The sequence below is a fragment of the Geotrypetes seraphini genome, chromosome 1 (assembly GCF_902459505.1).
Source record: "Geotrypetes seraphini chromosome 1, aGeoSer1.1, whole genome shotgun sequence".
Taxonomy (NCBI): domain Eukaryota; kingdom Metazoa; phylum Chordata; class Amphibia; order Gymnophiona; family Dermophiidae; genus Geotrypetes; species Geotrypetes seraphini.
This window is the reverse complement of record NC_047084.1, coordinates 19,738,917-19,753,168: the sequence shown is the minus strand read 5'-3', so window position 1 is coordinate 19,753,168 and position 14,252 is coordinate 19,738,917. Positions and strand designations below refer to the sequence as shown.

Here is a 14,252-nt window from a genome sequence, read left to right as displayed (position 1 = left end):
TAAGGGGCTGGAGGAGATGCCGTACATTGAGAGGTTAGAGAAACTGTGCCTCTTCTCCCTTGTAAAGAGGAGACTGAGAGGGGACATGATCAAAACATTCAAGATAATGAAGGGAATAGACTTCGTAGATAAAGACAGGTTGTTCACCCTTTTCAAGGTAGGGAGAACAAGAGGGCACTCTCTAAAGTTAAAAGGGGATAGATTCTGTACAAACGTAAGGAAGTTCTTCTTCACCCAGAGAGTGGTGGAAAACTGGAAAGCTGTTATAGGGGAAAACACCCTCCAGGGATTCAAGACAAAGTTAGACAAGTTCCTGCTAAACCAGAACTTACGCAGGTAAGGCTAGACTCAGGGCACTGGCCTTTGACTTAAGGGCTGCCGCTGGAGTGGACTGCTGGGCACGATGGACCACTGGTCTGACCCAGCAGAGGCAATTCTTATGTTCTTATGCAACCTTCCCATGCTGTTGCTTGTGCAGATCAGTAAGCTGTTTGGGAACCCATTGTGTGAAGACTTTCCTGTATCCCAAGTCATCATGCATTATGACAAATGCAGATCCATATCTAATATCCAAATTTGCAGCCAATTGAGACACCGTTATCCATTGGTCTTCTCTAGTCAAGGCATCCGCCCTGTCAATGTGCTCTTGTGTGCATGATGGTGATGGGTGACCAGAATGACCTTCGTCAGTTATACCTGTTCTTCTTGCTTTAATCCTTATTACCCACTGAAACCTTTTGTTGCTTCATGGTGCCCAAAGAAAGTGTACTACTGCACATTGTTCTTCGATGGTGAGCATCCATTTTTTTTTTTAATCCAATCTTACAAATAAACATTCAGCAAATAAAAGCATGAATGAAAGAAATACATTTACAATCCGAGGAAAATAAAGAGTAATCCCCTTTTAAGAAATTAAACCCATCTTTTTTAGCCCACAGTATGATGGAGAAGCCGTAAGAGAAATACAAAAAACAACTTAGAAATAAACTTCACTTCATAAAGGTATTTCAATTGTCCTACAACATGCTGGTTAAGGAACATCTTAGGGGGGATTGACAACGACCGGACATTCTCTTGCCACAATAAATTTTAATTGTTTGGGATCCAAGAACAAATAATTATGTGTTCCTAATGCAACAAAACATTGACAAGGAAATTTCAATAAAAATGAACTCCCAAGCCTAGAATTTTAGGTTTAAACTCCAAGAATTCCCTTCTTCTTGCCTGAGTAACTCTACATAAATCAGGAAATATACAGATTATCGAACCTAAAACCTGTTGAGACGTATATAATAGAAATAAAGTCTCAATACAGTATTACGGTCTGATTCTAGAGTGAAGGTAACCAACAAAGTCATTAGTTCTAATGATGATTCCAAAAATTCTGTCACATTTAAAAGTTTTAGTTGAGTAACTTCTTGGTTTCCTTCCACCCTACCAAAATCCGATTTCGGAAGAGAAAGGTAAATAGCCTTACTACTAGAGGCAAATTATCTTCAGAACAACACAAAATCTCTTTAAAATATTTCCTTAGCATCTCAATAAGAGATACCAAAGATGATTTAGGAAAATTCAGAAATTGTAAATGATTCTTTCTAATCTTATTTTCAAGATGTTCCGTCTTCCTATTTAACATTCCCTTCTCTTTCGAATGAGCTGCTGTAAATTCCCAAACTTGAGTCTCTAAATTATCCATTCTGGTAGATTATTTTTCCTGCTCACGAACCTTCTTTGCTGCAATTTCATTCATTTTATCAGAAAAATTCTTAAATTGTATCTGAAGAGATTTATCCATATTAGTCAAAACCTCTCACAGTGAGTCCAATCAATCTTCTCCGCTCCAGACCCAAGGAAGCAGGTAACTGGGTCTCCACCTGCGAGGAAATATCATCCACCATTGCTGCTCCACCTAATCATGGAGCTGGTGAAGACATTGCCTGTGGTAACTCCTCCATAGTTGACTCATCTGGATTCTTCAACTGGGAAGGAAGGTTGACCTTACTCGCTGACGCAACACCTTCGCATCATGATAGAGGATCAAGCAACAAGGGGCTCAAAGACGTCCCTTCCAAACTTCCTCGCGTCAAAACAGCAGAAGTGCCCAATGCCACAGATTCAATCAAGGAGCATTGAACTTCACAAACCTCCAGAGTAGTCTGTTTCAGCTAGGGAGGCTCAGTCGCTGCTGGAGGGTAAATTAAGCTTAGCCTTTCTTTTCCCCATTGCTTACTAAGGTTATTCTGGATGAAGCCGTGCTCACTATTCCACACCATCAAATACCATCTTGGCTCCTCAAGCATCCATGTTTCTGACCTCGTGGCTGCCACATGACTAAAGGCCGAACGCTGCACTGTGTGTGGACGAACTAACAACAGGCAATGTATTTGTACATATGTTGCATTTCGCTAGCTCTGTTCTGGTTATCACATAATCTAACAATTGCCTTTAATTTCTGATTTACCCTCATATTTTTAGGTGTGTAAATTTTAAGTGTGATTCCAAAAAGAGGGCATGGCCATGAGAGGGTCAGGGCAGATCAGGGGCATTCCTGTAATTTTTGTGCACTGTTATAGAATAAGGGAGATCTGCACCTACCCACCAGAATTTAGATGGTGTAAGTCCTCGCTCTTAAAGTTAGGTGTGGATCTCAGTAAAGTGCTGTTCTATAAATGGTACTTACTTTGAGAACCATTTATAGAACAACCACTTACATTTTTTAGTTGACACCCATTTTTTGGCATCATTTATAGAATTGAGTCCATAATGTCCACAATGTAGACCAGTGTCTGGACTCTTTTATCCTATTTTAGTAAGAATCTATGTATATCATACTTGCCTTTAATTTGTTTTATAACTAAATACAAAATGGGAAATATCTCGGTGCTATTTTCTCTTGTACACAGTTTGAGTAAGCTTAAAAAGCTGGTAATCACATTTGGTTTTATTTTTAAATGTTCTGACAATGGCCCCATCTCTGTGGATATTTAACTACGCCTGCATTGATTTGGAAACCTAAATATGCCAGACTTTTTGAAAAGTTTTTGTTAAAATGGTTCTCCCAGTTCTTGGCCTGTGCTTGCAGTTCCTGGGACTGAAGGATAATAATCTCCTCTAGGTATAGCAAAGGGTTGCTGACTGCAAGCTTTGACAATCCCTAATGGGCTTCATAGGTTCACATTCACACACCAATCTTTAGTTTTTGGATTCAGCCAAAGCCAGGCAATAAGTTTTGGCAGCAGTTTTGGTTTCAGCCAAAAATGTTTAGACAGTTTTGGTAGCGGTTTCAGCCGAAACTGAAAAAAAAACCCAGTCTCAGTCAGCCTCTATTGCTTGATAGCCAATTAAGTTGTGTGTGCATGACATGGTGACAAAATTCATCACCATTCCCATCCCCTCAAATAACCATCTCCATGTCTGAGGTTGAGACAGACACTAAAGAATGACATGGGATTGTTTCCAACTGTTATCTGTTGGAACGGGAACGGTGATGAATTTTATTTAAAAAATTTTATTTAAATAAAATTTATTTTAATTTTAAATAAAATAAAATTTATTTAAATAAAATTTATTTTATTTAAAAAATTTGTCAACCGCCTATTCCTGGGCAGCCTTACAAAATTAACATACACATTTTGTCACTGTGTCATTCTCTACTTCTGTTCCCTCGAACCTGAGTGGGAGTCCTCCACCTTCAGTCCTACCAGTGGGGGATGCTGTTTCAATATCACATTTTCAATACTCTGTCAGACTCCAGGGAACATGCCGTCCCTAGCAACTGAAAACACAATATTGAAACATCACCCCCTACTGGTAGCAATGTGGTTGGAGAACACCTGCTTAGCATAAAGAGAACAGTGGAACACATCCAAATTTGGGAATCTAAATCTGGGCACCACATATAGTATCCAGGAGTATGTTACCAGTATTGCTTATTATCCCTCAAACTTTGGCCAGAGTTCAGCTCCCATGTATTATGAATTTTTGGGGAAGCAGGTTAAGTGAGGTTCAGGAGTATTCAAACCCTCCTAATACACCCAAACAAGGCATTTCCAAACTTTGATGCACTGCTGTGGCTATGTTAATAATCTTGCTGAGAAGTGAGACATCCCAATATGTCTGCTCACTTCCACAGCTCATAAAATCGTGTTGACAGATGAAGAAAACATCTTTACACTTTCCTGCCATGTTTCAAACCAATTATGGCTTACATTGGTAATGCAATACTAAATACAAATGCAAACTACTGTAATAAGAATGTCACATGATTGATCAAAATGGAAATAACTGAAAATATATTATACCTTACTCCAAGGCAAGGGGGTACTTTAGGGGCTTGAGGATCACCCTTGGTAGGTTGTGGGTACAGTGGTGAAGCCACTGAAGCTCAGGTGAAGTATGGTTCATGTTCTTCATAACACCAGGATCTGCATTTTCTTCTAGACCTTGCAACAGTACTTGTTATTCACAGGATAAATGGTACAGTATCAAAAATCGATTTAATAAAAGCACTCAGAAGCAACTTTATTCCTATCCATGATTGCAGACATTTACAAAAACCATAACAACATTTGAGTTTACCTTAAAAAAATAACTTATTAAGCAGTGATATACACAGCACAAAAAAAAATAGTTCAGGGAGAAAAAGCAACTTTTTTTTTTTTTTATAATAATTAAAATGTAAACGTGAAAAAAAAATGATGGAATAAAAGTCCCTACTTGTTTCTAATTAAGATGTCATGTGATAATATCCTTTTACAATGTCCTATGGGCATATATATATGTCTATATATATATATATATTTATATATATATTTATATATATGTACAGATGATTGTTTGCAGTTCACTAGGGCATTTTGCACATGCCGCTCTTTACAGTTGCTCGAATATTATGCTTGGACCCGCCTTCTCCACAAAAACAAGGTATATATGGCAGAATGAAAAGTTTGTGTGTGTAGGTATGTCTATATGTGTGTGTGTGTGTGTGTGTGTGTGTGTAAATGTGTGTCTCTACGATCCTTTTCTTAAATCGTACACGGTGACACACGTTTCTCTTCTGCGATAGTTCTGTGAAGCTGGCTGTCTTGCTGTGGTCGTCATGAGGTGGACTGGCTCACGAATCACACACTCATTGTCATGCTGGGGGAATACTACAGAGGAAGAGAAGAAGTCACATCTAGTAATTTGTACTTAACAATAAGGAGCTCTTTCAACATCAATTAATTTTGCAAGTGGCATGCTTTCCCTCCCCTGCACCATTCACCTTGCTCCAAAATGAACTACTGTGGTTTATATCATGCACTACAAAAAATGGAAAACCATGTTCATCGAGGAAAAAGAACAATGAAGCCTAGGTCAGATGATTTCTTTTCTTCATATAATTTCCATCATGCGGTCTATGCATATAGAGATCAATTTTATAATGGGGTGTCTAGACAGGAAACGTTCATAGGAGTCTATGTTGTACCTATGTTATAAAACGGTGTACTTGGAAATACCTTTAAAATATTTCCTCCTATTTGATTTTTCACTTAACAAATAGTTAAGCTCTGAAACTTGTTGCCACAGGATGTGGTAACAGGGGTTAGAATAGCTGAGTTTTAAAAGGGTTTGGACAAGTTCCTGGAGGAAAAGTCTATAGTCTGCTATTGAGACAGACATGGGAGAAGCCATTGATTGCCCTGGGAACTGTAGCATGGAATGTTACTATTATTTGGATTTCTGCCAGGTACTTGTGACTTATGATGGCCACTGTTGGAAACAGGAACCTGGGCTAGATGGACCATTGCTCTGACCCAGTATGTCTAGTCTTATGTTCTTGAAACTTTCCCACAAAGTTACAACAGTTCTAAGGAAGGAGTAACTCTGAAAGTGCGTTCCAGAAAAACTGGTGCTTAGGTGCCAATCCCATGTCCACCCCTTTTAGATGACCTGATGCTGTGCAGGAATGGCATCTGAGCACCAGATTTGATTATAGATACTGGCATAACTTGGAATCAGTGAGACTTATATTTAGGTACCTGCATTTACACCAGCCATAGACCCAGTGTAACTACAGTCATGTAAATGTTGCAAGGGCGCATGTAACTTAATAGTATTTTCTTAGTTGTGCATATAAGTGGCAAACAGGCTCATGCCCCTCCCACAACCCACCCCCTTGCATATACATGCTATGCTATTTAAGTGCCCCTTTACAGAATATGCTTAGGATTCATATAGGCACTTTAAACAGTGCTCTAATAATGCCTCCCTTATGAAATGACTCTGTATCCCTCAGATACTATAAATGGTATGCAAATTTATGTACACAAAACTGCACACTATCCTGAGATGCATGTGCAACTAAACTGTCTAACAAGCCAATTGGCATCAATAATTGGACGCCAACAATTGACGTTAATGGACAACAATTTGGATTTGAGCATGCATCTTGCTTCATGCTATCGTATAAAGATCCATGTGCAAACCTTATAGCATGCAACTGAAAAGGGGGAATGGCCAAGGGAGGGGCATAGGGTGTTCATTGAAGAGGCACACAGCGTTACTGAATACTGGGGATCCTCACTAACTCACATACCAGTTTCAGTTGGTGTAAATCCTCGCACCCAGTTTGGCGCAGAAATTGGCTCTAAGCACTAGCCTATAAATGGCACGCAACCAGTGGTGTAGTGAGGTGGGCGGGGGAGGGACCTCCTGGGCACCATCTTGGTGGGGGTGCTGGCACCTCTCCTCTGCCCCTTCCTACTCCTCCCCCCTCCCCCCGTACTTTTAGCTCTTTTCCAGTGCGAGAAGCAGCTTGCGTCGGCTTCAGTTCTCTCTCTGACGTCACTTCCAGGTCCCATGACCAGGAAGTGACATCAGAGGGAGAGCTGAGGTCAGCAAGCTGGAGAGCTACAGGGAAAGAGGAGGGATGCACATGTGCAGTGGAGGGGCAAGGAAGAAGCGAGGGCTGAAGACAAGGGCAAGGGGTGCCACCACCCCAGGCACCTCCCACCCTTGTTACACCACTGCGTGCAACTTGGAGTGCCATTTAGAGAACAGCGCCCCTGGGGAGGGGGGTATTTTTTAACACCATTTACTGATCTAGTTTCATGTGTTTTGAGCATCTAGTTTTATATGTATATACCTCTCCTCCAATAGCAATTTTATAAACACCTACTTGATCATGTAAAATATTGCTCTAAACACACTCATGGATCCTGACTAATTTTCAGAAAGGATGTGCACATTTTCCTAAGGTCTTTATTTACTTTCATGCTTCTAATATAATCTAATTTCCATCTTATATACCGGGTCATTCCAGCAAGGTTTCTATGAACTTATATTCTTCTGTTTACACCTCCACTTTGACATGCACACGTTTTCTGGGTTAATGTAGACACACATGTATATTTTTTAAAATATGTGCATAAATGCAAACCCCTCCCCACCCCTGGGAATGCCCCCACTCGGTGTCTGTAAAGTTATGCATGCATAGGCCATGCACACGGAGGATAACGTGTTGTATGTGGATCACCAGAAGAAATTGTTTAGAAAACTTCAGATGTTACAAAAGACAGCAATTTATTTATTATATTCAGTAAAAATGTCAGATCGAATTATTCCGTATTTTGTTAAACTGCATTAATTGCCAAAAGATGCTAAGACTAATTTTAAATTATGTACAATGTTTTAAAAAAAAAAATAGTTTATGGACAAGCTCATATTTAACAGAGCTAATAGTGGGGGGGGGGGACACTAACCGATTTAGCGCACACTAAACGGTAAGGCACCCGTAGAATATAATGGGCACCTTATCATTTAGGGCTCCTTATACGAAGCCGGGTTAGCGGTTTAACGCGCGTAATAGCATGCACTAAAGTGCCGGCCGCGCTAGCCGCTACCGCCTCCTCTTGAGCAGGCGGTAGTTTTTCGGCTAGCGCAGGGGTTAGCACGCGATAAAAAGTCAAGTGCGATAAAGCCGCTAACGCGACTTCGTAAAAGGAGCCCTTAGTGCGTGCTAAATTGATTAGCCTTCGTAAAAGGACCCCAGTGTTTCCAGTGGCATTTAGGGCTCCTTCAGAAATATGTAATATCAAGATCTTAAATTGCTAGGATTATTTTAATTATTTTATGTACCCAGGTGTGCCTGGCTTGTCTTATTATTAAACCGCACTGAGCTGTAAAAGGTACGTGCAGTATATGAGATTTATATGTAATGTAATGACTCCCCATCAGAATCAGAGTACTATAACCCTTACAGATAATATGAAAAGTGATAGCACTTCTAATCCTGAGAATGACATAACATCGTGCTTATAAACCGCGTAACCAGAAGTCCAACACGGTTAACAAAAAATTAATAATAAAATAACATAAAAAATGCCTAGAACTATTTGGCCAAATACTTTGAGAAAAGATAGGTTTTCATCAGGGTTCTAAAGTGTTTGTAAGAACAGGCTCTATGTAACAGTGGTCAAAATTCTTTGTCGTAGGAAGCTGCCTGAATGGATGATCCAAGTATTTCTTACTTTTACAACCTTGAAATGATGGAAAAATAAACAGGGCATGAGATCTTCTACTGTATTTGTAAGATGCTATATGAAATCTATCAGTCATATAGATAAGAGCAGTGCCATTCACAACCTTATAACAAAGACAACCCAACTTAAACAGTACACGAGCCTCCATAGGGAACCAGTGTAACTCGTGATAGAATGGTGTCACATGATCATACTTCTTCAAACTATAGATCAATCTTACTGCCGTATTCTGAATTAATCTAAGTCTAGCCTGCTCTTTCTTAGTACATGTTAAATAAACTATATTACAGTAATCAAGAAGACTCAGTGCCAGGCCAGAAGCGTGGAAACGCTTGTCACTTTACCAAAGATCAGTAAGGATACCCGCAATTACATGCCCATTGTGTGTGCAAATTTACAGAATATTAGCACTTTTGCAGGTAAGTGTATAGTTATGCATGTAAGCGCTATTCTGTAAGGGTTTGCATAAGTGGTATGACATGTAAATACAACAGGGCGTGCACACGAGTGGAACATGGGTGAGGGTTCCCAATTATGGTCAGAACATAGAGTTGGAAAAATAAATCAAGAAAACAAAGCAGTATAATAAAAAGCTTTTATAAATGTTTAATTCATTTGCTGCTATAAAACTCACCTGCTCGACAGCCATGCTTCAGGGGTAAGTCCCTCCTATCTGTGCCCTTCTCTTCAACTGCCAACTCCAGACTCCGCCCCTTCTGTCTTGCAGCACATTATGCTTGGAACAAGCTGCCCGAATCCCTATGGCGGGCTCTGTCTCTGTCAGTGTTCAAGGCCCGTTTAAAAGCTAACCTCTTTGGGAGTGCTTTCAACCCCTAACTCCTCTCACCTTGGGTTCTGCATCCCCTACCTTATATGTCAGTCTGGCTGTCCAAGTTAGATTGTAAGCTCTTCTGAGCAGGGACAGTCTATAAATGTCAAAATGTACAGCGCTGCATACCCATTTCAGTGCTATATAAGTGATAAGTAGTAGTAGTAGGGCATATGATGTACCTTGATGGGAAATCTCAAATTGGTCAGAATTTCAAACATCAGGCAATGAGATCTAGTCAGTTCCTTTCTGCTGTTCCCAGACTCTGTTGAGCAAATAGAGCATTTCCATGTTGCTCACAAAGTATTTGTTTTAGGCACATTCCTGCCACTTTTATGCAACTGTTACCACAGGTCTATGGCCGGAACAGTAGTAGTGTAAATATTAGGTGTGCTGCCGAAACTAGGTTACACTAGTATTTTGGCATCCAAATGCCATTATAGAATAGGGTCTCATCACACAAATGAGTTTTTCAATTTTTTTTTCTTTTTTTTAAAGGTGTTACTAGTCTATGGCAGAAAATGACAAGAATACTGAAAAAAAAAAGCTACTAAGACTCAGGTGGATTGGTTAATATCATACAAAGAAGAACTTACACTCTCATTCTGAAATGGATTTAAGAAATTTCCGCCCATTTCGCTGTCATCCCGTGGAGTGCCTGGTGGATTACTCATACTCAAATTATTGGGAGAATTCTGTACATGAAAACAAAACAAGAAAGAAAATAATATTAACAAATTCTAATATGTTTCCTGGCTTTGGAAATTTGCATCATTCCATGTTGACAATGCATCATGATTTCAGCATCTGTACATCAATATATCACTGATGAATCTATCTAGTACAATTATTATTAAAAGCTGCTCATGATTGTTACTGATGGAGGCCTGCAAGGCATCAGGAGGGAGGGAGATGGTACAGGGCACTGAGGGAAGGAGGGAGGGGGGACAGGATGCAGAGCCTGGCAGGAAATGGAGCTGGGTGCAGAGCCTTGCAGGGAGTGAAGGGGGGCTGGGTACAAAGCATGGCAGGGCAGGGAGGGAAGGGGGCTGAGTACAGAACCTAGCAGGGAGTGGGGCTGGGTGCAGATCTTGAATATTAAGTCCCTGTCTTATATTCGAGTCAATCATTTTTCTTCCACTTTTGGGGGGAAAAATGGGGGTCTCGGCTTATATTCAGATTGACTTATATTCGCGTATGTATGGTATTTCATTTTTCAAAATTATAACATAAAACATACGAGGTATGATAACAGCATAAGAACATAAGCAGTGCCTCTGCTGGGTCAGACCAGAGGTCCATCATGCCCAGCAGTCCGCTCACGCAGCGGCCCATCAGGTCCAGGACCTGTATAGTAATCCTCTATCTATACCCTTCTATCCCTTTTTCCTTCAGGAAATCATCCAATCTCTTCTTGAACCCCAATACTATACTCTGTCCTATCACGCCCTCTGGAAGCGCATTCCAGGTGTCCACCACCCTTTGGGTGAAGAACTTCCTAGCACTGGTTCTGAATCTGTCCCCTCTTAATTTTTCCGAATGGCCTCTCGTTCTTGTAGTTTTTGAAAGTTTGAAGAATCTGTCCCTCTCCACTTTCTCTATGCCCTTCATGATCTTGTAAGTCTCTATCATGTCCCCTCTAAGTCTCCACTTCTCCAGGGAAAAGAGCCCCAGTTTCTCCAATCTTTCAGCGTATGAAAGGTTTTCCATACCTTTTATCAATCGTGTCGCTCTTTTCTGAACCCTCTCGAGTATCGCCATATCCTTCTTAAGGTACGGCGACCAATATTGGACACAGTACTCCTGAGGCGGGCACACCACCGCCTAATACAATGGCAGGATAACTTCTTTCGTTCTAGTTGTAATACCTTTCTTGATAGTACCTAGCATCCTATTCGCCTTCTTAGCGGCCGCTGAGCACTGTGCCGACGGCTTCATTGTCTTGTCCACCATTACCCCCAGATCCCTTTCTTGGGTACTCTCACCCATTAACAGCCCCCCCTCGTATAGATGTACTTCGGGTTTCTGTTTCCTACATGCAAGACTTTATATTTCTCTACATTGAACTTCATCTGCCATCTCAACGCCCATTCTCCTAGTTTGTTCAGGTCTCTTTGTAAATCTTTGCAGTCCTCTTTAGTCCTAACTCCATTAAATAGTTTGGTGTCTTCTGCAAATTTTATTACTTTGTAATTCGTCCGTTTCTAGATCATTTATAAATACATTGAACAGCAGCGGTCCGAGTACCGACCCCTGCGGAACACCACTCGTGACCCTCCTCCAGTCCGAGTAGTGGCCCTTCACTCTCACCCGCCAACCAATTTTTGATCCATCTATGTATGTCACCTTCCACCCCATGGTTCTTCAGTTTCCGTAGTAGGCGTTCATGGGGTACCTTGTCAAAGGCTGTTTGGAAATCTAAGTATTCAATGTCTATGGGGTCCCCTTTGTCCATCCGTTTGTTAATTCCTTCGAAGAAGTGCAATAAGTTCGTTAGGCACGATCTTCCCTTGCAGAAGCCATGTTGGCTTGTTTTCATAAGTTTATTCCTTTCTAGATGCTCATCGATGCTGTCTTTTATCAGCGCTTCTGCCATTTTCCCCGGAATCGTAGTCAAACTTACCGGTCTGTAGTTCCCCGGGTCACCTCTTGATCCTTTTTTAAAGATGGGCATAAAATCTTCCAATCCTCTGGGATCACACCTGTTTTCAGGGATAGATTACAAACCTGCTGTAGTAGTTCCGTTATTTCCTCCTTTAGTTCTTTCAATACCCTAGGGTGGATTCTGTCCGGGCCCGGAGATTTGTCAGCTTTTAATCTATCTATCTGCTTGTGTACGTCTTCAAGGCTTACCTCCATGGATGTTAATTTTTCTGCTTGACCTCCTTTGAAGATTTTTTTTCAGGTTCCGGCATGTTGGATGTGTCCTCTTTTGTAAAAACTGACGAAAAGAACATGTTTAGTCTATCCGCTACTTCTTTTTCCTCCTTCACCACTCCTTTCCTATCTCCGTCATCCAGCGGTCCCACCTCCTCCCTTGTCGGCTGCTTCCCTTTAACATATCTGAAGAACGGTTTGAAATTTCATGCTTCTCTGGCTAGCCTCTCTTCATATTCTCTTTTTTCTCTTCTAACCATGAGGTGACATTCTTTTTGATGCTTCCTGTGTTCTTTCCAGTTCTCCCCAGTTTTGTCTTTTTTCCATTTCCGGAATGAATTTTTCTTATCTCCTATCGCTTTCTTCACTTCTTTAGTTATCCACGCTGGGTCTTTTGTTCAGCTCTTTTTGCACCCTTTTCTAAACCTGGGGATATACAGATTTTGTGCCTCGCTCACTGTGTCCTTGAATAAAGACCAGGCTTGTTTTACAGTCTGCAATTTTTTTGAGCTGTTCCTAAGTTTCTTCCTTATCATTACTCTCATCGCTTCGTAGTTTCCTTTCTTGAAGTTAAAAGTCATCGCTGTGTTTCTCTTCTCCTTCGATATTCCTACTTCAACTTTGAACTTGATCATATTGTGATCGCTGTTTCCCAACGGCCCCATTACTTCCACTTCCTTTGCAGGTCCTTTTAGCCCATTAAGGATTAGATCCAGAGTTGTTTTTATGATGGCAATACAATAAACAAAATGAAAGAAAAGTTGGTTTGTTACTATTACGACATGATTTTATCCTTGCACAAAGTGTTTTGTATTATCCATCACAGAGAACCAAGAACTAGGCAGTGACAAAAGTGCAAAGCCTCAGGTACACATTTCTTCTGTTCTTTTGATTCCCAAAACCTTTCAGGTAGCACTGAATTCAAGCATAAGTCTAACTTTTGTGGCTGTGGTGTAGAGTTTGTCTTACTCACTGAACACATCCCTGCCACATCTGTACAATATGTCTATTGCAATACAGTACTCTCCCGATATTCTCCCGTTCCAGGAACCCCTGCGAATCTCAAAAACCCACAAATATGGTTTTTCATGGGGGAGCCTGAAGAGGGCAGCAGGAGAGCAGCCGGAGAGCCATGAGTGCAGGAAATCACTCGTGGTACGCTCCGACCGCCTCTTCTTGCACTAAGTTGGGCCTTATCCAATCAGGAGCTGCGTGTCAAAGCAGCTTTCAGAACCAGAGTTAAAACCTCAAACTCTCTTTTGAGGACCAAGTCCTGTGCATCCTTTTTTTTTTTTTTTTTAATCTTTATTCATTTTTAAAACTCACAATAAGTGTAACATATAATACAATCATTTATACTTTAACATCACTTAATATATCATTAAATTCTAACTCGCATCAAATATCCCCCTTCTCTTATATCCAACAGTTATTCATAAGCAAAAGAAATCATTAAATATTCCCACCCCCCTATCCCACCCTGGACGTATATGAACAAAAGGGAAAAAAACTAATATTTATTCTATGCAGTAATTTCAATCTTTACAGTATCTTGTTAATGGCTCCCAAATAACCTGAAATTTCTTAAAATTTCCCTGCTGCATGGCAATAATCCTTTGCATCCTTAAGTATTATTCCTCCTCTGCTAGGAAGTGAAGTATGCTTAGTTACTAGAACTACTCATGAATTCACCTTAGGTGGGGCAAAAAACTTGCTGGAAATTAGGAGCCATTGGTTACAATTTTGGCAGAGCTTTGGAAACCCTCAGATGGCCCTCTGGTGCTTTCCAATGCTCTGTCAGCAGCATGGTTATCTCTGGATGTGAATGAAAGAAAAAACATGTGGACTGGGTCTTGGAGCTGCTCATAAGCAAAATTTGAGCAATGGAAGTCTGTGAGGGTTCAAAATTTAATTCCCACAAAGATACTATAATGACTTCTATCAAATCTGCAAGTTTGAAAAGTCTGTACACTGTCTATGGTCTAGGGCTGCCACAGACTCTTGGCTGTTTTCACCCACCTGAT

General features: G+C 40.6%; 1 protein-coding gene across 3 annotated transcripts in view; it reads right to left on the bottom strand.

The window, feature by feature from the left end:
• Positions 1-4,491: 4,491 nt before the first annotated feature.
• The window catches only part of SSBP2 (single stranded DNA binding protein 2), a 584,056-nt gene continuing 574,295 nt past the window's right edge, over positions 4,492-14,252 (bottom strand). For all 3 annotated transcript variants that reach the window (XM_033924042.1, XM_033924217.1, XM_033924130.1), the window contains exons 16-17: positions 9,948-10,046; positions 4,492-5,150 (exon numbers count right to left, since the gene is read on the bottom strand). In XM_033924042.1, the coding sequence (XP_033779933.1) occupies positions 5,121-5,150; positions 9,948-10,046 (129 nt within the window). In that variant the 3' untranslated portion in view covers positions 4,492-5,120. The remainder of the gene's footprint in view (positions 5,151-9,947; positions 10,047-14,252) is intronic.